Genomic DNA, 22,954 nt, shown 5'->3' with positions numbered 1-22,954 from the left:
TGTGCCTCGGTCGTATGCAGTCCTGATTGTGGCGCTCACCTGCACGGCGCCAAACACGCATACGACCATCATTGGCACCAAGGCAGAAGCGACTCTCATCGCTGAAGACGACACGTCTCCATTCGTCCCTCCATTCACGCCTGTCGCGACACCACTGGAGGTGGGCTGCACGATGTTGGGGCGTGAGCGGAAGACGGCCTAACGGTGTGCGGGACCGCAGCCCAGCTTCATGGAGACGGTTACGAATGGTCCTCGCCGATACCCCAGGAGCAACAGTGTCCCTAATTTGCTGGGAAGTGGCGGTGCAGTCCCCTACGGCACTGCGTAGGATCCTACGGTCTTGGCGTGCATCCGTGCGTCGCTGCGGTCCGGTCCCAGGTCGACGGGCACGTGCACCTTCCGCCGACTACTGGCGACAACATCGATGTACTGTGGAGACCTCACGCCCCACGTGATGAGCAATTCGGCGGTACGTCCACCCGGCCTCCCGCATGCCCACTATACGCCCTCGCTCAAAGTCCGTCAACTGCACATACGGTTCACGTCCACGCTGTCGCGGCATGCTACCAGTGTTAAAGACTGCGATGGAGCTCCGTATGCCACGGCAAACTGGCTGACACTGACGGCGGCGGTGCACAAATGCTGCGCAGCTAGCGCCATTCGACGGCCAACACCGCGGTTCCTGGTGTGTCCGCTGTGCCGTGCGTGTGATCATTGCTTGTACAGCCCTCTCGCAGTGTCCGGAGCAAGTGTGGTGGGTGTGACACTCTGGTGTCAATGTGTTCTTTTTTCCATTTCCAGGAGTGTATATTTGGAACAGAGTTTTCGAAACCAGATTTTAAATTGTAAGGCATTTCCCGGTGCAGACGCAAACCAACAATAATTTATTGGTTACGAGCTGCAGTTTACAACTAAACAGACAGTAAACGGTAGCAAATTAAGGAAATGGAACTTGAGTAAGTCAAGAGTCACAGTTTTTCGATAATCTTAAAGTTACCGTAATGCAACGACTGGCTGTAACAGAGGAAGGAATCCTCTAGAATACGAATGGATATCTTTGAGAGAAGCGGTGAATGCAGCAAGGTATGTGAACGGGAAGAAGGTGCAGTAGAATTCGTTAGGTAAAACGTGACATATTAAATCTGACAAGAGGGAAAAATAAAAAAATGCAGCAAATAAAGTAGGCCAGGGGAAATAGAAATGCCTGAACATGACGTTGACAGAAAGTCCACTACTGCAACGCGATTTTGCACTTGTAAAACATAGGGGAATGAAAATGAGAAAGAACAAAGAAAACTTTGCTCAAAGGAGAAGCAACTGTCAAGAACTCATTTGGCAAGCCAGAACTAAGCAAAGAAGAGAAGGCTAGAAAGTGGAAGGAATATGTAGAGAGGGGAGGGGGAGGGGTTGTACAAACTAACATAAGCACAATGTTAGATTCCTGTGAGATGTCTGAACACGCAAGGCAATACTGATCGTACTACTTAGCGAAGTAGACACACTGAAGAACTGCGAAACTGTGTTTATAGCATTTGCATGTTTAGAGAAAGGTTTTGGCAATCTTAATTAAAACATTCTTTGAAGCTCTGGAGATGTCATCGATAAAACACAGCGCCACAAGATTATCTACATCTTGTACAGAAACCAAACTGCATTTCTAAGACTTCAATGACTTGAAAGGGAAGCAGTAATTGAGAAGGCAGAAGTAGAGAGGATATAAAATGAAGACTGTAAATAGCAAGACAAGCGTTCTGAAAAAGATTATTTGTTCACATCGAATATAAATTCTAATGGTTGGATACTATTTTACAAAGGTATTTGTGTGAAGTGCAGCCTTGTATGTAAGTGAAACGTGGATGATGAATAGTTCTGTCAAGAAGACAATTCACGCTTTCAAAACGTGGTGATCAATAAGAATGCTCAAGATTAGATACGAGGATCGTGTAACTAAAGAAGAGGTACGGAATTAAATAGAGGAGGAAGAGGAAATTATGGCACAACTTTGACTACAAGAGGGGTTAGTTGACAGGACATATTATGAGGCGTCAAAGAGTGAGGACAGAGGGGTTGGGTGATAGTATTCTGATAATAATCATCTGTTGAAATGCTGTTCTACTATTTTATCTATTAATGTAAGCAGTGAATTTACTCTTCCACGCACTTCTCTACAAAACATTTAAACCAAAACTGAAATCAGCTGAACACCAAATCTTTCAACCACTGTCTAACTACTGCATTCACTTTCAACTTTCTATAACTATCACTGGCTAGCCACACACACATACAGATATAAGGAGAACAGAAATAAACAAACATTAGTTTTCAGCATATAATTCTTTAGGTTGGCAACGTGTACATAAACAAACCAAACAGGAAGGGACATCAGGTGAACACACTGTAGTTACGATTTCAAATCAGTGTTTTCGGTAAAATGTCTACAGCTAGTGTGAGAAGAAAAAGAGCGATCATGAAAATGTTCCATAATCTATGTTTTAGCTCAAGCTCCAGCATGTGACCAGGTGAGGGGAAATGCAGATGACCGCCAAAAACTCGATTCTCTGTAAGTAATCAGTTATTCACGTAAAAAAAAGATGTCAACTGTTTTATAATCTGCAAGTATCACATATCAAAACAAAACTGAATCATTCTAGATTCCACCGAAGATGCCTTAAAGTAAAAGGCGAAACACGTCTTGAACCAATACAGTACACTGGATAAAGGAAAAAAAAGTTTGTTACTTACCAAAGGAAATAATCAATAGCTGTAGATACTTAGCAAATTACATCTTATGACATACCAGCAAATTAGTTTCGGTTTAACTTCTCATTCCACATGCTATTAAATGCCGTTCAAAAAAATTCATCTATCCCTTCTGAAAAACTGTAGTTACTTTCATATCTCGGTAGATAAACAGATTATGGATATTTATCATGCGACGAAATACATGACTTTTTACAACTTATCGTTTGCAAAAAAACACGTTTCGATTTCTTGAACCGTTTACGAAATTTGCGGGTGATACAACCACATGGTTTACGACGAGCAGGACGAAGTATCGGTCGTGTCGCGAGCGACCCGCGCGCGGTCACCGCACAGCCCATCCGCCGACATATCATTCAATATGTCGAGAACGGTTATAGCTATCGTTCTGCTCTCAGCTTTAAAAACAATTTCGATATGTTGACTAAATTTCATGCGCAATAATGTATTACCTAAAATAAACTGTACGCAAAGTCCACGCAATGCGTTTTTACCTCTGCACACTCATTAAAATTTCGTGTAAAGGTTTACATAAATGCGATACAGCAAGCAACCACGACGAATAACGAAAAGAAATTCGGTCCTTTACCGAGAGAAGATATCAGGTTGTATCGTGCCCAAGAATCAAATTTTTCTACCGAATAGTTTCCTTGGAATCGGATGATAAGTAATTCATAGCTGCCGCCGCGTCCGCGCCAGCGGTTCGCCGATAGTTCGTGTGGCCCGGGGTTCCGTACATGACGTCACGCTCAGCGCGTTCTGTGATTGGCGGCGCGCACCTGGAGCGCGTCACGCGGCAGCGGAAGCGGTTCGACATGGTCAAACCGCGACGCAGAGGCCGCTGCGCCGCGGACGGGGTTTCCATGGCAACCACACCGCTGCCGCGCGGTTTTGACGCGCGGCAGTCCTAGTGGGAACCGTCCTCGGCTTTTAAGGCCGGTTCCCACTAGGGCTGCCGCGCGTCAGCGGCGGGGTTGCCATGGAAATGGCGTCAGCGGCACGGCGCGGCGGGCTCTGCGTCGCGGTTTGACCATGTCGAACCGCATCCGTTGCCACGTGCCGCGCTCCAGGTCCGCGCCGCCAATCACAGAACGCGCTGAGCGTGACGTCATGTACGGAACCCCGGGCCACACGAACTATCGGCGAACCGCTGGCGCGGACGCGGCGGCAGCTGTGAAATACTTATCATCCGATTCCAAGGAAACTATTCGGCAGAAAAATTTGATTCTGGGGCATGTTACAGCCTGATATCTTCTCTCGATAAAGGACCGAATTTCTTTTCGTTACTCGTCGTGGTTGCTTGCTGTATCGCATTTATGTAAACCTTTACACGAAATTTTAATGAGTGTGCAGAGGTAAAAACGCATTGCGTGGACTTTGCGTACAGTTTATTTTAGGTAATACATTATTGCGCATGAAATTTAGTCAACATATCGAAATTGTTTTTAAAGCTGAGAGCAGAACGATAGCTATAACCGTTCTCGACATATTGAATGATATGTCGGCGGACAGGCTGTGCGGTGACCGCGCGCGGGTTGCTCGCGACGCGACCGGTACTTCGTCCTGCTCGTCGTAAACCATGTGGTTGTATCACCTGCAAATTTCGTAAACGGTTCAAGAAATCAAAACGTGTTATTTTGCAAACGATAACTTGTGAAAATTCATGTATTTCGTCGCATGATAAACATCCTAAATCTGTTTATCTACCGAGATATGAAATTAACTACAGTTTTTCAGAAGGGATAGATGAATTTTTTTCAGTAGCATTTAATAGCACGTGGAATGAGAAGTTAAACCGAAACTAATTTGCTGGTATGTCATAAGATGTAATTTACTAAATATCTACAGCTATTGATTATTTCCTTTGGTAAGTAACAAACTTTTTTTCTTTATCCAGTGTACTTTACTGATTCAAGACGCGTTTCGCCTTTTACTTTAAGGCATCTTCGGTGGAATCTAGAATGATTCAGTTTTGTTTTGATATGTGATACTTGCAGATTATAAAACAGTTGACATCTTTTTTTACGTGAATGACTGATTACTTACAGTGAATCGAGTTTTTGGCGGACATATACGTTTCCCCTCACCTGGTCACATGCTAGAGGTTGAACTAAAACTTAGATTATGGAACATAAGCACATTTTCATGTTCGCTCTTTTTTCTTCTGTCACTAGTAGTAGACGTTTTACCGAAAACTCTGATTTGAAGTCGTAACTACGGTGTGTTCACCTCATGTCCCTTCCTGTCTGGTTTGTTTATGTACATGTTGCCAACCTAAAGAATTATATGCTGAAAACTAATGTTTGTTTATTTTTGTTCTCCTTATATCTGTATGTGTGTGTGGCTAGCCAGTGATAGCTATAGAAAGTTGGAAGTGAATCCAGTAGTTGTCAGACAGTGGTTGAAAGATTTGGTGTTCAGCTGATTTCAGTTTTGGTTTAAATGTTTTGTGGAGGAGTGCATGGAAGAGTAAATTCACTGCTTACATTAATAGATAAAATAGTAGAATAGTATTTCAACAGATGATTGTTATCAGAATACTACACCCAACCCCTTTGTCCCCACTCTTTGACGCCCCGTAATACGTCCTGTCAACTAACCCCTATTGTTGTCAAAGTTGTGCCGTAATTTCCTCTTCCTCCTCTATTTAATTCCGTACCTCTTCTTTAGTCACACGATACTCGTATCTAATCTTGAGCATTCTTATTGATCACCACGTTTTGAAAGCGTCCATTGTCTTCTTGACAGAACTGTTCATCGTCCACGATTGACTTACATACAAGGCTGCACTCCACACAAATACCTTTGTAAAATAGTATCCAACCATTAGAATTTATATTTGGTGTGAACAAATTTTCTTTTTCAGAACGCTTTTCTTGCTATTGACAGTCTTCAGTGAGGTTTGCGTCTGCACCAGGAAATGCCTTACAATTTAAAATCTGGTTTCGTAAACTCTGTTCCAAATATATATTATTCTTTCGTGATTCTTAAGCAAGGTGCTGGCGATGATTACATTATGCTCTGTGGGAAATTCTATCAGGTGGCTTCCACTTACATCCTTTCCACCTAGCCTTTGTGTTCTTACTGTTTTCGTGTACCTGGTACCGTATCACATTTTAAATTTTTGTCTCGCTTAACTATCTGAATAATCTCTTTTATCGTACATTGTTTCAATGTGTTAGGAGATAGTGAACAATCATGAACGGTAGTCATGAAATCTGTTTATGTTGAAATGAGAAAACATGAATAATGAAATATGTGAAAGAGTACATTGTACAGAAAATGAGAAATTGGTATGTCTTCACCCAACTTCGTCTTTCCTTGATTTAGGTGTAAGATATAGTTATTCAAACACACCGGTCGTTTTGGTGGGTCCCACCCCGTACCTCAGTGGCTGTCCGTCATTGGCTACCGCTAGCGTCTGCCGCTTCCAGATGGGAACGCCAATTCCGCGAGCCGCCGCGTCAAAGTGGAAAACGCTTGCCGCTGCCGTTGCCGCACGCCGCGCTCTAGTGGGAACCGGCCTTTACTGTAGTGCCGGCTTGTGCATTTCCAGAACGTAAGAGGTGCCGAAGGGTTGCCTGCCATCAGGCGTTAGAGCCGCAGCGGTGGAACTGTGAGGGAGGTGGGAGGGTTGTTTTAGAGGGATCCTTTGCCGTTTCATCCGCGTATTTGTCAATATTGCAATAACCCTCCCCCCTTGTCCCTCTCCAGCCTTCCATAATCATGCTACAAGTGTGTGTGAAACAGGGTGGCTGGATGGTTGCAACGAATAAACATCATTTGCTGCTTTAGATCCTGTTCAAATTTCGTTGAATGGTTTTGAACGGTCCCTGCCTACCAAAGCAACAATTGTGGTTTTGCAACGCTCCAAAGAGGTAGAAAACAATTAAATTCTTGACATCTTCTCAAATTCCAGCATTGCTCTAACAGGTAATACCTCTATATTTCATTTTCCATTTAGGATCATATTTTCAACAACTCCTTGAAATATATCGATTTGTAATATGTGCAGCTGTATGGTACTTTATTTGCTCTGAGAGATGAGAAATAAAAAATGTTTCTGGATAATAAGTAAAAATACCAGTATCAAAACAGAAACATGAAATCAAACAATTCAATCACCATGGAAACAACACAGTATATTTCCACTTTGAGGAACTCTGCCTAGTCCATTTCTACAACTATTTCCCACGCCACCAAACATCACAATCTAAATTGGTTACCAAATAATAACACCTGTCCAGGGTAACTCACAACACACTATCTTTTGAAAGTCAGACCCACAGAAGTCCATGCCATAAAAAAATATAACTGCTGTTTCTCAGTAACTTTCAACATTTGAAACATCAACTTTGTTATCAACTATGAATCACAATTTCGCCATATACTCTCTAAGATTATTTACTACCAACTTCTTGCATTCACAAGTTTACAGAAACTATGAAAATTCATTAACCTTTCAGTTGAATGAATTAATTAATTACCCACTGACTGCCAAGTCTACATAGTCATGCTTCCTATCTGTGTCCCTCTTACTACATGTTACCAGTCATAGGCCACTTAAGTAAACTCAAAAAAAAAATGCTTTGAATATTGCGACACTGAAATAACCTCACCTCACAGCCAAACATGATTGACCATGAGAAATGCAGCATCTGCTAAATGCCAGTAAAACAGCCAGAATATCTCACCCTGTGCAATGGTAACAATAATTCTTTGATATCCCTTTGTTCATTTCAAAGATAGCTAAAGAAACGCTCACATGTTGTATTTAGCATATGTGCAAACCTGTCCAAATTATAAATCTGACCAAGTAATCTATCATTCCTTAGATCTGAGACTTAGAAGAATTTTGTGCAGATTGGTTGTACAACATCTGTACTTAAATTGCATGGACTCATAGCTGCACAAACGTCATGGTAGGGATGAAGACTATGGTAGTGGTGGAGGTTCCACTGCGAGTGACCACTGCATGATAGGGGAATCACATTTCAACAGCCTTTCTAACTTCAAGTAGCAAATAAGGAAATGAGCACATGGACAACTGAGACAGCCCTTCTGATAGACACAGGGCATAACTCAGAGGGTAAAAGCAAACTAATGTGATAGCTCCTTCGGAACAAAGGGATGGACTCACATAGCAGCAAGAATGTGAATCCAGTTCTGGACGAGTTGCCAGTTATTTTGAACAAGATGTAACTAATAGGCCTGACCTTATGACAGATAAGCATAGAAACATTACAGATTCAGATTAGTAGACTAATATTTTCATCACTTTTCTAATGACATGCATACTGTACTCTGGATTATGTAAGTAAACTCTTTCTCTGTTATAAACTTAAAGTGACATTTCACCAAAACTCTCGCCAATTTTCTCAGTGTTAGAATTCACCTATCTCATAAAATGATATTATTGATCGTATTATTGCTTTTGTTTATTAAATAGAAAGGTTTGATGTAGCTAGAAATTGTTTCCACTTATTTCATATGGAACTTAGTCTTCCTCAGAGCTGTCAACTAAGTGGGAGATGTGTGTTTTGCTTTAGTCTCTTATTACACAAACAGAGTTGTAAATGCTTTTGCATTCTGAAAATGTTGGAATTAGCTTGTGTCTAGGGTCATTATTCTGTAACACACCACCGAGCGAGGTGGCGCAGTGGTTAGCACACTGGACTCGCATTCGGGAGGACGACGGTTCAATCCCGTCTCAGGCCATCCTGATTTAGGTTTTCCGTGATTTCCCTAAAATCGCTTCAGGCAAATGCCGGGATGGCTCCTTTGAAAGGGCACGGCCGATTTCCTTCCCCATCCTTCCCTCACCCGAGCTTGCGCTCCGTCTCTAATGACCTCGTTGTCTACGGGACGTTAAACACTAATATCCTCCTCCTCCTGTAACACACCACAATTGGCAAGACTGCCTGACCTACATCTAAGAAATTAATATTATTTGCTCGCTTTTAGCCAAATTCACAAGCTGAAGAGTGCTAATTTGTTTAAATGTGTAAAATAGTATGCTGTCTTGCTTATAATTATCCTTAGTTTCTCAATGGATGCACTATCCTTTTTTTAAAAAAATGTTTCTCTTGTTTAGTCTGTTTCTCACCATTCTGGTCTCACATCCTGAGCTTCTGGGATCGAAGAAATGAGCCAAACATCTTGTTCTTGAAATATGAAGATATGAAAAAGGTAATGTCCATATGTTATGTAGTTATGTATGTCGTATTAACTTATTATGTCTGCTGTTAGAACTGACACTGGTGTTGCACTGAGGTATAACTAAGATATGTAGTAGTTACTGCATGAAATTATGAAACTGGCAAAGCAGTTAAAAAAAAAAAAAAAACTCTTTTTTCTGATTTTTCTCAACATTAGTGTCATTTGGATGGTAGACCTGTACCCTTGCATTTCAATCAGATAGTGTGCATTCATGTTCAGGAAAGTCCTAAAATGACAGTGAAAATCTTTCTAGTAGCCAGGAATTCCATATTCGCAGGTAACAAATGCAAAAGAAAAGAAACACACAAATTTGTATCTGATATTTTATTTCTACCAGTACTTTTATCTGATTTATTATGTCCTCTTCTGATATAAGTCAAAAACTAAATTTGCGCTTTTGTAACCTATAATGAGATTTATTTATTAGTTTATACCTGTTGTATTTTTCAAATTGTAAACTAGGTACATGGAAATAATCCTGAAGCTATCCACCAATTTGTAAATGACCTTCATTGAAGGAAGAGGTGTCAAAAACTGAACTGGAATTAATGCTGAGAACTATAGATGAGTTTTTAGGAGACCAAAGAAGTGGCTGTATGTTAGTGTCATCTTATCATGATGGTTTACTAAAATTGTAGAACAAAAAGTAAAAACAGTAGAAGCAAAGCACTATGCCTTATATCATTTTAGTTGTCTATAATTGGGAAGATTGGTGTTTACGACAAATTTTCAAGCTTTGAAAAAAATAAGTAGTTAATTGATTTATTTAGTATGTCTTGAAGTATTAGCTTTTTTAGCCCTTCAGCAGTCACCAGCTAACTACTGCATGTATTTTCATATATTTACGCTATTTGACTAAAATTATGAATTTATATTATAATATATTTAAAAACAAAGATGATGTGACTTACCATACGAAAGCGCTGGCAGGTCGATAGAAACACAAACAGACACATACATACACCCAAAATTCAAGCTTTCGCAACAAACTGTTGCCTCATCAGGAAAGAGGGAAGGAGAGGGAAAGACGAAAGGAAGTGGGTTTTAAGGGAGAGGGTAAGGAGTCATTCCAATACCGGGAGTGGAAAGACTTGCCTTAGGGGGAAAAAGGACGGGTATACACTCGCACACACACACACACACACATATCCATCCACACATATACAGACACAAGCATATATATATATATATATATATATATATATATATATATATATATATAATTTATATGAATTTATAATTATGATGTAATCCAAAAGTACAAGATGTCTGTGTGCTATCTGTCATAGTATTTCTGTAGGCAACAATACTACTGAACATGTGCAGTATAGTTCAATGAGTAGAATAATTTTAGCTATATTCATATGCTTCTGTATAGCTTCTAAACAAAATTGTTATTGAGACTCTTTCTTTCCATTATAGTTGCTTCAGATATAGGGTAATTCTCCCACAAAATGTTGACACTGACCTGCAAACTTACATTAAAATTTCTATGACTTCTACAAGAATGCTTGAGGAATCTAAAGTTAGCTTCCACACATTATGCTTTAAGGCTCTACTTCCATCTGCCCCCCACTCCCCCAAATCAAACACAAAGCACTTTGTGCAACTAAAAGGTATTTCACACCTACTCCGAAGTACTGTACCTCCCTTTAATAACTGCTCTTCAACAGTGATCTCTCATTTTGTTGTACTAGCATTACAAATACTCCTCACTTGTCAGTGCAAAGAAACTGACAATCTACATTCTAACAATAATAACACATTTTCTGTTCACTGACAGCCACAGTGGAAATTAAACTAGAGGAATTATGAAAAATGGCAAACTGAAGTTGTGGAAGGAGTTCCAAAAACTCTTCCTCACTTTTCGCTGTGCCGTGGAGTACAGAATACAACAAGTAATTGCTACTAGATCAGAAAGAATTGGTTGAGGCCACACAATGCATGAGCATTGCTGTAAAACCGAGTGAGATGGGGCAGTTGTTAGCAGACTGGATTCACATTCAGGAGGACGACAGTTCAAACCCACATCCGGCCATTCTGATTTAAGTTTTCTGTGATTTTCCTAAATCACTTCAAGCAAATGCCAGGATGGTTCCTGTGAAAGGGCATGTCAGATTTCCTACCCCAACCTTCCCTAATCCGAGCTTGTGCTCCATCTCTAATGACCTCGCTGTCCACAGGATGTTTAACAGTAATCTCCTCAGATGGCTTGCAGTATAGTATGATTTTGAACTGACCATAGATCAAGGGAAAATAATTTGGCTTAGAATGCAACAGTGAAAGACAGAAATTGAAAGATCAGACAAAAATCAAATAAATACAAAATGTGGTAGAAACAGAGACAGGGAAAGATGCCTCAAAGTATATAACTATTTATTTTGAAGAGAGTAGGTGCATCAAGAAAGACATTTCATGTGGAGCAAATGTTTTTAATTATCATTTTATAAAAGTATACATGAAAACTGGTCCTGTAAGTTCAGAAGTGAGTGTAAAACACCACTCTAAAGAAGAAAAGAAATGGAAATTTACTGAAATGAAAATTTATCGCACATCCACTTGGGGAATAAGGAAAATCATCATGTCCCTCAAAAACAGAATTTTCTTGGAACTGATTATATCCTGTGAAGACAATGATAATATCTAGCTTTATAACATGTTATTCAGTTAAATTGAAGAGGATCTGACATTTATACAAAGGGCCGTCAGAGAAGTCAGATGGAGATATATAGGTAGAACAGAGGTTACTGCAAAGAAACCTTGTGTAACAGAGTAAATACTTAAACTGATTAAAGAAGGAAATACGAAAAAGGTCCAGGAAAAGACACTATTGAAATAAATAGGAAGTGCAGGGAAGCATAGGCAAAATGGCTGAAGGAAAAACTTGAAGAAATCAAGAAAGGGTTGGTCACGGGAGGGACTGATTCAGCGTACATAAAGGTCAAAACAACCTTCAGTGAACTTAAAAGTGAGGGTGTCAACATGCAAAATGCAAGATGAATTCCAGTGTTAAACACAGAGAGAGAGCAGATAGGTGGCAAGAGTATTTTGAGAGTATTTTGAAAGCCTTTGTGAGGGCGAGAGGAACTGCATGATGATATTACAGAAGAAGAAAAGGAGTTCTTATGGAAAACAGAGATCCAGAATTAGAGTCAGAGCTTAACAGAGTTTTGGAAGGCATGGGATCAAATAAAGTGGAAGGCATAGACAACATTCCTTCAGAATATCTATTAATCACTATTCAGCTTGGTTTGTAGAATCTCTGACACTGGAGACATATCACCAGACTTTCAAAAAATGGCATCCACACAATACCAAAGGTAGCAAGTTAGATAAGTGTGAGAAGTATCACATAAAAAATTTAACAGCTAGTGCTCCTAAGCCGGTAACAAGAATAATATACAGAATACCTGAAAAGGAAATTGAGGATGATCAGCTTGCCCTTTATAGGATTTTTTGACCTACAAAAAAACATTCAGCAATGTAAAATGGTGCAAGATGTTCGAAATTCTCAGGAAAATTGGTGCATCTTATAGAGAAATATGTGTAATATACAATATGTACTACAACCAAGAGGGAAAAATAAGACTGTAAGACCGAGAACAAAGTGCTTGGTTTAGTGAAGTTGAAGAATGGAATTAAAATTCCGAGTGAAAGGGTATGAATGCTAAAAATCACCGATGTCATTCCTGTCTACATTGAATATGAGGAAGAACTGCAGGACTTCTTAAATTGAATGAAAGATCCAATGAGCATACACTAAGGATTGAGAGTAAAGTGAAGAAAGACAAAAGCAATGAAGAGTAGCAGTGATCACATGATGTATGAAGCAAATGGGGTATGAAAAGCAAATAACCACACCCAAAGTGGGCATTCATAGCCAGAAGACATCTACTAATATCAAACACCAGACTTAATTTGAGGTGGTAATTTCTGAGAATGTAGAGCACAGTATTTTACACAAGTGAATCACAGACTGGGAGAAAAACAAGTCATTTGACATGTGACGGTATAGAAGGATGTTGAGAATTAGATGGAGTCATAAGATAAGAAATGAGGTGTTTCTCGACAAAATGGTGCAAGAGGATCACATGGAAAACATTGGCAAAAAGAAGAGGGGACAGGGTGGCAGGACATGCGTTAGATTTTCAAGGTATAACTTTGATGATACTAGATGTTTGTAAAGGGTAAAAACTGTAGAGGACGAGAGATTTGAACGTATCCAACAAATAATCAAGCACTTGGGTGCAAGTGCTGTGTATCATTCTTTGCCATATGTTTAATAAATACATCAGTCTGTAAAGGTATTTTCCAGTGCTGATTGAAATGGACAATTGGTATACCTCTCTATAGAAAAAGGTGACCCCACATATGTCAGTAACTGCTGTCCAGCCTCACTCCTTCCATCATTCTCCATAATTTTTAAGAAGCTAATGTACTCAAGAATTGTCACACATCTATGTATTATTATGATACTTAGTTAAACACAATATGTATTTCAAAACAGACGCTCTACTGAGGCAACCATTTATCCTCTCAATGAGTCCATAGCAAAAATTTTAAATCATAAAATAGCACCAGCTGAAATCTCCTGCAACTTATAAAAGTCATTTGATTGTGTCAGCCATAATACTCTGTTACATAACACAATGTTGCAGTGCCTAAATTTTTAAGAAGATCAATGCAATGTTCCTTGAGACTACATGCACGTTGAAGGAACAGGTGCTACGATGACTACAGTGATTATGAAATACACGTAATGTATTCACAGTTGAAAATCTGAACAACTATGAGCTGTATGAGGAAATGGTAAAAGTGAAAATTTGTGCCACACCAAACTTGAACCCAGATTTCCCATATGTGTACATGTCTGAAGGAACATTGCATTGTCTTTCGTAAAAACACAGGCACTGCAATATCGCATTTATCTGCTGATATTAGACTGTGACTTTCAATTTAAACATCCTGCCCTGTATGGGAATACATAATGTGTGTATGAGTACATGTTGTGATTCAGGAACAATGACATTTGGGAGTTTGGCTCTGGCTGTGAATCATGCATGGATAGCTAAAGCAGTTAAGGTAATCAGTCACATGATGTGGGAAATCCACATTTGAGTCCCACTCTGACACAAATTTTCCTTTCCATCATTCCCTCATACAGCTGAGAGTCGTTCATATTCACAACTTTCTATACCTTTCATACATTTCTGTGAATATATTTTATGTATCCGTTACATAAAATGTTTTTGGGATAAATGGTTCACCTTACACCTGTTTCAGATACCATTTAAGACACAAATTGCAGGAAGTTATACTGAGGGGTGTTGAAGTAATATGAAAAGATAAGTTCACCATATCACTTTATGAGACAAATTAAAATGTGCATTCTACAAAGTCTGATTGTGGGTCAATTAGTGTCCTTACTCTATGTTAAAGATCTACAGTTTTATTTTAATCAGAGAGCGTAATCATTCAAGCAAGCAAACCACTACAATTTCTTGGGTGTGCACTTTGAATGGGTGTGTTCTGAGGGCTACCAAGAGTCATGTACCATTGAGGAGACTGTCTCTTCTGCAGGAAATACAGGACCCATTGCTACTCATCCACTTGAATCTGAGTGGCATGTCAGTGGTAGATCTAGGTTTTCAGTACTGTGGAGACAGGGACCAGAAAGAACACACTTAACAAATGAGTTAGAGGTGTTGTCTTCCACTGAAGCTGAAATTGAGCCAGTGAGATTCTCCTCATGTTGAGAAACCTGCTGTGTCCTGTATCAAGAAGAGGCAAACCCCAATAGGTAGTAGCCTGTTTGTCATTGGCAGTTCTGACGTGTGGTGAATAATGGTACCCTTTAGGAAAATGACAAGGGATCAGAAGGAACACCAGGTACACTCTGTACATGCCTGGGAGCCTCATTCAGGATGCTGAAGAGACTATTATAGCAGCCATTGGGGGGACATGGTGTAACCAACTGCAGACACGTTGGATTGAGCGGTGCCTGTCGTCTATGCTCTTAGGTCATACTTGCATCATTCCAGAGACCAGCAGAGAATATTAAGAATACCAGCCTTGCTTGCAGAGTTTCAGTGAAGCTCACAATCCACAATCGGTAAACTTATACAAGTACCTGGGTGTAACACTTCATAGTGTCTTGAAATACAACACTCATATAGGCTTAGTTGTAAAACAGGTAGCATACTTTAATTTATTGGTAGAATAGTAGGGAAATGCAATCAGTCTAGAAAGGAGATTGGTTACAAATTCCTTGTGTAACCTAACCCATCCTGGAATATCACTCAAGTACAGGGCTATTACAAATGATTGAAACGATTTCATAAATTCACTGTAGCTCCATTTATTGACATATGGTCACGACACACTACAGATACGTAGAAAAACTCATAAAGTTTTGTTCGGCTGAAGCCGCACTTCAGGTTTCTGCCGCCAGAGCGCTCGAGAGCACAGTGAGACAAAATGGCGACAGGAGCCGAGAAAGCGTATGTCGTGCTTGAAATGCACTCACATCAGTCAGTCATAACAGTGCAACGACACTTCAGGACAAAATTCAACAAAGATCCACGAACTGCTAACTCCATTCGGCGATGGTATGCGCAGTTTAAAGCTTCTGGATGCCTCTGTAAGGGGAAATCAACAGGTCAGCCTGCAGTGAGCGAAGAAACGGTTGAACGCGTGCGGGCAAGTTTCACGCATAGTGATGTGAAAGATTCAGTGTTTAAACCTCCTCTACCAGGAAACGTGCCAGAACTGCGAGCTCGCATCAACAATGCTTTCGAACTCATTGATGGGGACATGCTGCGCCGAGTGTGGGAGGAACTTGATTATCGGCTTGATGTCTGCCGTTTCACTAAAGGGGCACATATCAAACATTTGAGAGTGCCTAAAAAAACTTTTTGAGGTTTTGTATGAGTGTGCAAAGCATTGTGAAAATATCTCAAATAATAAAGTTATTGTAGAGCTGTGAAATCGCTTCAATCATTTGTAATAACCCTGTATATGTGACTCCTACCACATGAGACTAATAGGCTGTATTGAATGTATATGGAGAAGGGCAGCACAAATGGTGACAGGTGTGTCTGGCCCACAGGAGAGTATCACAGAGATGTTGAAAGAACTGAACTGGCACAGACCTATTTCAAGAAAACCTACTTTCAAAGTTTAGAGAAACAGCTTTAAATGATGAGCTTAGGAATATACTGCAACCCCCTATATATAGCTCCCATTGGAATGTGAGGACAAAAATAGATTAATTATGGCATACACAAACGCATTTAAACAGTCATAGATGAATGGAACAGGAAAATACTCATATAGCTAGTACAATTGAATGTACCCTCTGCCATGCACTTCACAGTGGTTTGTAGAATTAAATGTACATTTGTATAGTGATTAAAAATTAAATTGAAAAAAATAGAAGCATGTACTATAAACGCTAAAACATTAAGCTTCAGATTCTTTTGCCATTTGAATGATGGCCAGCCTTGGGGACTTATTAGTCAGTAAGTAAATGTATTTTGCATGTTTTTACTTACTGATGTCTTTTGGATAATATTCTGGACTAACTCTTCACTTATTTTTGACAAAAAAAATATTCGTTGCACAAAAGAATGTAATTAGAACCATCGTGTGGGGTTGACACATATTTATCTTGCGGATACCATATCTGACTAAGCAATTTGGAGTATTATTCACAGCCCCACAGTACTCACAGATGAAATTTGCTGTCAACAATCTCTTACAATACAAAAGTAACAGTGGTATTTCCGAACATAGTACTATGATCAGATAAGATCCACATTTGTCTCTAGAGAAATTAACTTTGGCTAAAAAAAAAAGGAATGAAATACACAAGTGTAAAATTCTTCATGAAACCTATAAAGCAGTTATTATAGTAACCACAGCTCAAGTTGTGTAGAAAAAAATGGAATAGTAAATAATAAAATAAGAAATGCTATGCAAAATGAGTGAAACAATAACAACAGTAACAACAATAGTGAATACATTTTAAATAGTTTTCCTCTTTGGCTTAGGAAGTAAACAGTTGCAAAGAATATTGAACTGAAAGAATGATTTTGTTCTGTTACAGTTAAAGAGTAACATGTCTCCATAAATAAAAGAAACTGGCAGCATGTCAAGCTTTCATAAAAGAAATTCTCTTCACACGAAGTTTTACCTGTACATCATATGAACTGCTCTCCATTTTTTTTTTACAAACTTGGTCTATCAACAATGTAATCGCGTAGTAGCAGCTGCAGTTTCTTTTATATTTCACACGTTCTGATGTGTTTATTTATTGCTACCTCAGCCTATGATGTGTATTTTGCATTTGAAAAATCACTCTGAGCTGTTTATGTTTCCAGATTTGATGTATATTCTTTACAAATATCATTTATTTTACATCCTTTTTTTATTTTCAGGACCTTCCATCTGTCATTAGAAAGACGGCAAAGTTTTTAGGAAAAGAGCTCAATGATTCACAAATTGATATCTTAACTAATCATTTGAGTTTCCAAAATATGAAGAACAATCCATCTGTGAATTATGAAGCTGTTGTTGAGATAAATCGCACATACAATCTAATAGCAGCTGATGGAGAATTCATGCGAAGTGGTACAGTTGGAGAATGGAAGGCTAAAATGTCACCTGAGTTAATCGATAAGTTTGACAAGTGGGAAGAGGAGAATCTTAAGGACACTGGTCTTACTCTGTGAGAAGGTCTACATGAAGTGTTACTATCTTTCATTAAAATGATGTCTGTACTCTACCGATCTTTTCATGTTCATCTCTGATCCACAGTCTTCCACTTGTAGAAATGGCTCTGGTACTCAGATAAGTTGTACATATTTACCTGTTTACAAAACAGTGAAACACACAAATGTATGCAGTCCACTTACAACAGCAAAGCAGTAAAATTTACATAAGCGTAAAATACCTAGTTGTAAAATACATCCCATGAAAATACAACCATTTAAGACAGCTATGAAGTTCTGAATGATTATGTTAATCAAGAAATGCAAAAAAAATTTACTTTTTGTTTTGTTTTATAACAAAGTAATAGAATCCATCAATAATGTGTAGTTATGTTGAAGTACCTAAATATTTTACAGAATGATGGTAGATGAGAACAAATGGCATCCAGTTGAAAAAAATTCTTTATTCATATAAAACTCTGTTGTGTTACCTCGCTGATACATTCAGCTATTAAGTAAGGTTACTGTCTTTATCTTAATATCCAAGTACAAAACTATATGCTCTCTAAGAAACTAACAAGATAAGTTTAGCTCTGCATGTCTTATTAAAATGACTTCTTACAGAATTAAAAATGATGCATTAATAGCCAAAGATGTTGTAAGACGTGCCATGCTACTTAGTCAGTAGTCATCCACTGCATACCTACATTTATTTTATTGAACTGCATATGCATGAATTTGACAAGAGTAATAACTGTATTTTTCTCACATTAACCTCATGTAACAATAAGGTCTTAAATTCTGACTTCTTTCAATTTTCTTCATTTTGAATGTATTTTATTGTTTTTGCATTTAAAACTAATACTTCAGTTCCAGTAACCTTTTTTATAATGTAACTTTTTGTACATTCTGTAAATAAATTGTGAATAAAAGATACATTTGCACAATTTTTTTATCCTTTCTAAAGTAAAAACTACTATAGTTAATCTAGCTCAGCCAAGGCTGATTTAAGGCCTAAGCAACACAAGCAGGTACTTGAGGTGTCAAGCTGATATGGAAAGGGGGAGGGGGGTAGAGGTGTACAATTACAAAATAGGCATACAATTGTATCATAATTAGTTATGAAAACAGACACAGGTGAAAGTATGTGATGAACAGGAGGAGAGGAGAGCAGGTGGGGGGGGGGGGGGGGGGGGGAGCGGGGTGGATGGGGGGGCGGGCAGTGCCAAATAACATTCTGTATGGCAGAATTTTCTTAAACTGGCACAAAACTCAGCACAGTAGGATCCACATTCCAACAAAATTTGCATCACAGAGTCCACACTACCGCTGTACTTTGCTTTGTATAGGGCAACATTTGAAGTGCACTGATTCAGTTGTTGAGCAGTAGCTGTTTGTAACATGAAATGATGGAAATCATTTTCAGTATTTAGTTTCCAGGGAGAATGGGCACTATGCTTTTTCAGTCAAAAGTAAGACCTGTTCCCCTGATGTTTTCTTCAGTCCAAGCATCAAAACGAGCAGCCATTTCTTCACTCATATGGTTTTTCCAGTCTCCAATTTCACCCTTCCGAATGAATCGCAGGTCACTCTTATTAAGAAATTCGGGACCATTTTTCCTTGCAATAATTGGTTCAAGGTTTACTGCTGGATTTTTCTTCATATTACCAAAGCTGAGGTATTCAGCCAGCTGGTTTACCTGTTCTTCCACGAGAGTCTTACCCAAGAAAGCTGCTGCTTTACGAATAGCTCCTTTTTGATCCTGCAAAAATTAAGAGTAGAAATAATTTGAGAAATATTGAGTAGTAATTTCAGTTCTGTCAATAACTGTGTAAAAACTGAACTTACCCTTTTCATATCTTCATACTTGAGAAATAATATGTTTGGTTCATGTCTTTTCTTCCAAAATCCAAGTATGTGATTCCATACAGGGCCAACAGGAGCTGCAATTGAATATACATATATTTTCATAGTGCACAAAAAAGGAACAATAATGATTCAACATTTTATTGTGCAACGTAGCCACAAACATATTGGAATTTGTGTTGTGTGAGTCTGAGAATAAATATCTAAAAATCATTAATTTTTTGGGAGTGTGTCAATGGGATGCAGATGCAGATGTAGATGTAAATAACAGAGGATCAAATCTATTCTTATGGATACAGTTCATTAAACGTCAATGGAAGTGAGTATGCAAGGGATAGAGGGTGCAAATGTAACAAAAGGAAAGCTTTTGCATAAAAGACAGAAAATTTCATTCACTCTGAGCATAAAGGTGAGTAAGCCCAAACTAAAACCTGGAATTAATTTGTGAAACCAATAAAATTATTAGTCAAAAAGAAATTATCATTTGAGAAAGGAGATACAATATTTCATTTAGATTCAAGTAGACACTAGGAGAGGAACACTCAGCAGGATATGGACTGAATACATCTGGGATCTTAGTGTAAACAACATCTCAATTTGGACTGTGTAAATGTAGCCTTGATGCAATTGACAAATAATAAGCTACAGGTATTAGTCAACCAGTAAATGATTATTTTCTGAGCGAGCTTGAAGAGCCCTTCACCAATGTAATGACCATTGTGACAATGTTTGTGTAGTTAAGAGACTAGGTGTAGACTTAGAAGTTGTACGAATGTATCTAGATGATGAGGCAACAATGAAAGGATTACAATATGGTAAGATTTGATGTAGGAAGAATGGTGGTGAGGAGATGTAATCAGATATTGTGGTAGCTCTGCCTCAAGAGTAAGGATAAGTTCATAGAATGAAATATTGAAAGGGAATCCACAGAACACTCTGCTAAAGATGGCTTGCCAGGTCTGGAACTTCGAAAACTAACAATATTCAGTTTAAGAATGAATCTTTACTCAGCTCTGGAATCTGGGAGCTGAAATGTAATTCACTAGTTAGGCCTCAAGCCTAAGCTCTGGTCTTATGAGGGCAAAGCTCTTACCAACTGAGCTCCTCATTTTGGGAACACCCCATAGACTGTCTCAATAATCATCCCACATATCCTTCTCTCAAAAGTGCTAAGGCAGCAAGGTAGTTTTGAGGAAAGAGTTTGGAAAGATGGCACTGGCAGATTGAAGAAATGAGGCAGGCCAGAGGGTAAGAATATTGTCCATAAAAGGTAAGTATTTTAATGTAAGTCCAGTTTGACACACACTTTATTCTATATGTTTATATATTCAGATACATAAGTTATGAGATACTACTTTAGTTCTAGCTAGTGCCTTTGTTATAAGAAAATATGAGCGTCTTGAAATACTAAAATTATTACTAGGTTTCATATGACTACTATGCATTATTTATGTCAAGAATCCATATGTCAGAGAATTATGCGATTAACTTAAAATTGTGTGAAATTAACATCATATTCACAGTATTTTCATGAAAATATGGTCTACCCACTGCTACTTTAAATAAGATTGCAAATACCTTTTGGTCATCACTGTCATGAGAACAGCTTTCAACGTAGGGAGGAGGCTAATGGCAAGCAAGCACAAAATAACTAATGACATGTAGTTTTGATTGAAGCATATTCCTTTATACAAAGTAAGTAAGATTCATTTTAACAAGACTCTGAGACTGTATGAGAAATATATCTGTCATATATTAATACATTAAGTAAAAAGAATACATGTGTTTAATTATCATAGATCTGTGCATGTAAAAGAATTTCTAGTTACATTGAACATGTCAATAATGGTGTCATGATGCAAAGAGAATCAGTCTGCTCTGTTAATAACAAACTATGAATCATGACATATTAGTTCATGATTTCTTTTGACCTTGAGCTGTGTCCTTGAACTGACAATTTTCATCAAAATTGTGGAGTCTAATGGCAGTAAACAAGCAGTTGTTTACAAATGTGTATTTGCACACCATCAGAAAACAACACATACAAAACCTGACACAAAATTAATGAGACTTCTGCTGGAAATCTATGAACTTATCAAATATATCCACTTAGTGATAGACTTCTTGAGAGTAAACCCCATTTGAGTCTACAAACACCATCATTATTTACTCCATTGTTCAAATCATTTTTGCATCAGATTTTTTGTGAGGTTGTGTGGGAGCTCTCCTTACAAAAAGATATCTGCAATAGCCCAATAATCTACTGCCACTGAACTGAATGTTTTTTGAACTTGAACTATGTTCTCATGCTTGAATGAACATGACGATGTATTCTTTATTTATAACTAAAACATTAATAAGGTATATTGTTAATGTTTTATTTATGAATAGGAACATTATAAGGTATATCTTTAACTTATTTTTAAATGCACATGTGTTATCTGTTTCCTGCTGTCTGCTGGAAACTTAAAATTTTAGAAAACATTCTGTAACTGGAGTAAACTGTTATCAGTATAAAATGCTAAAAATCAAATTAAAAACAGTTTTGATCACATTTTCAGATTTTTATTTGTTAGCAACCACTTTCAGCCCTTTCCTCAGACCATTTTCAGGCTGTACCCTGCCATTACAGCTGCTGGTGGCAGCAGACAGAGCAAGATCTGTAGTAGTAAAGATGTCACTGCAGTGCCTGAAAATGGTCAGAGGAAACGGCTGACAACGGACATTGATATTAATGTTCCTGTGAAAATTCTTCTTCCTTCTTATGCCATAAGAGGATATTTCCCAGTTAGATTGAAATTTGTAATCAAAGTTCTTTGCAAAAAAAAGCATCAAAAAGTTGCTTTAAATATGTTAATACCAAGATTCCTCAAGAGGGCTCTCCTCCACATTTGACTTTTATTACCATGTGTCATTATGATCTGTCTTCTCTGTAGAATAAAGATTTCTTTCATTCTAGCTCTGCTGCTAATTTTTGAACTAACCAAAAACGAAAATGTGTCAAGAATTTGGGAATATTTATCACTACAGTTGAAGTGTAATCAGGTTTACTATTGCACGTGCTACAGCCATATTAAGTACAAAACTAGACTAGATGCTCATCATCTCAACTGCAATCAGTATGCTTTTTTTACATTCCCTGTTGTGTTTTCACAACCAAGATACTTCACTGCTTTGGACTAATAGTGAAATAAAGAAGCTCTTATTACAGTTGAGTTGGTAATAACTATGTGTGCATTTGTACTAATAGTCAAACAGAACTAAGTGCAAAGCAAAATTAATCTGGTGTTGTGTACAGTGTATGTGAAAATTATATTTGTAGCCTTTAGGTCTTCCAAACACAAAGAAGTTTATGTATACAACACAGTGTACCTATGAAATAACATATAGTTGCATAA

At 38.3% G+C, this 22,954-nt stretch overlaps 2 protein-coding genes across 4 annotated transcripts in view; one reads left to right on the top strand and one right to left on the bottom strand.

Annotated features, from left to right (window-relative positions):
- The window catches only part of LOC124605707 (luciferin sulfotransferase-like), a 170,229-nt gene extending 151,590 nt beyond the window's left edge, over window positions 1-18,639 (top strand). For both annotated transcript variants that reach the window (XM_047137575.1, XM_047137574.1), the window contains exons 5-6: window positions 8,855-8,949; window positions 17,418-18,639. In XM_047137575.1, coding sequence (XP_046993531.1) covers window positions 8,855-8,949; window positions 17,418-17,711 — 389 coding nt within the window. In that variant the 3' untranslated portion in view covers window positions 17,712-18,639. The remainder of the gene's footprint in view (window positions 1-8,854; window positions 8,950-17,417) is intronic.
- A 318-nt stretch (window positions 18,640-18,957) lies between these two features.
- Window positions 18,958-22,954, bottom strand: part of LOC124607078 (luciferin sulfotransferase) — a 73,449-nt gene continuing 69,452 nt past the window's right edge. For both annotated transcript variants that reach the window (XM_047139255.1, XM_047139256.1), the window contains exons 6-7: window positions 19,539-19,633; window positions 18,958-19,452 (exon numbers count right to left, since the gene is read on the bottom strand). In XM_047139255.1, the coding sequence (XP_046995211.1) occupies window positions 19,153-19,452; window positions 19,539-19,633 (395 nt within the window). In that variant the 3' untranslated portion in view covers window positions 18,958-19,152. The remainder of the gene's footprint in view (window positions 19,453-19,538; window positions 19,634-22,954) is intronic.

The sequence above is a fragment of the Schistocerca americana genome, chromosome 3, assembly GCF_021461395.2.
Source record: "Schistocerca americana isolate TAMUIC-IGC-003095 chromosome 3, iqSchAmer2.1, whole genome shotgun sequence".
In the NCBI taxonomy this organism is placed as follows: domain Eukaryota; kingdom Metazoa; phylum Arthropoda; class Insecta; order Orthoptera; family Acrididae; genus Schistocerca; species Schistocerca americana.
The sequence above is the reverse complement of the archived record's forward strand: the minus strand, read 5'-3'. Positions and strand labels throughout refer to the sequence as shown.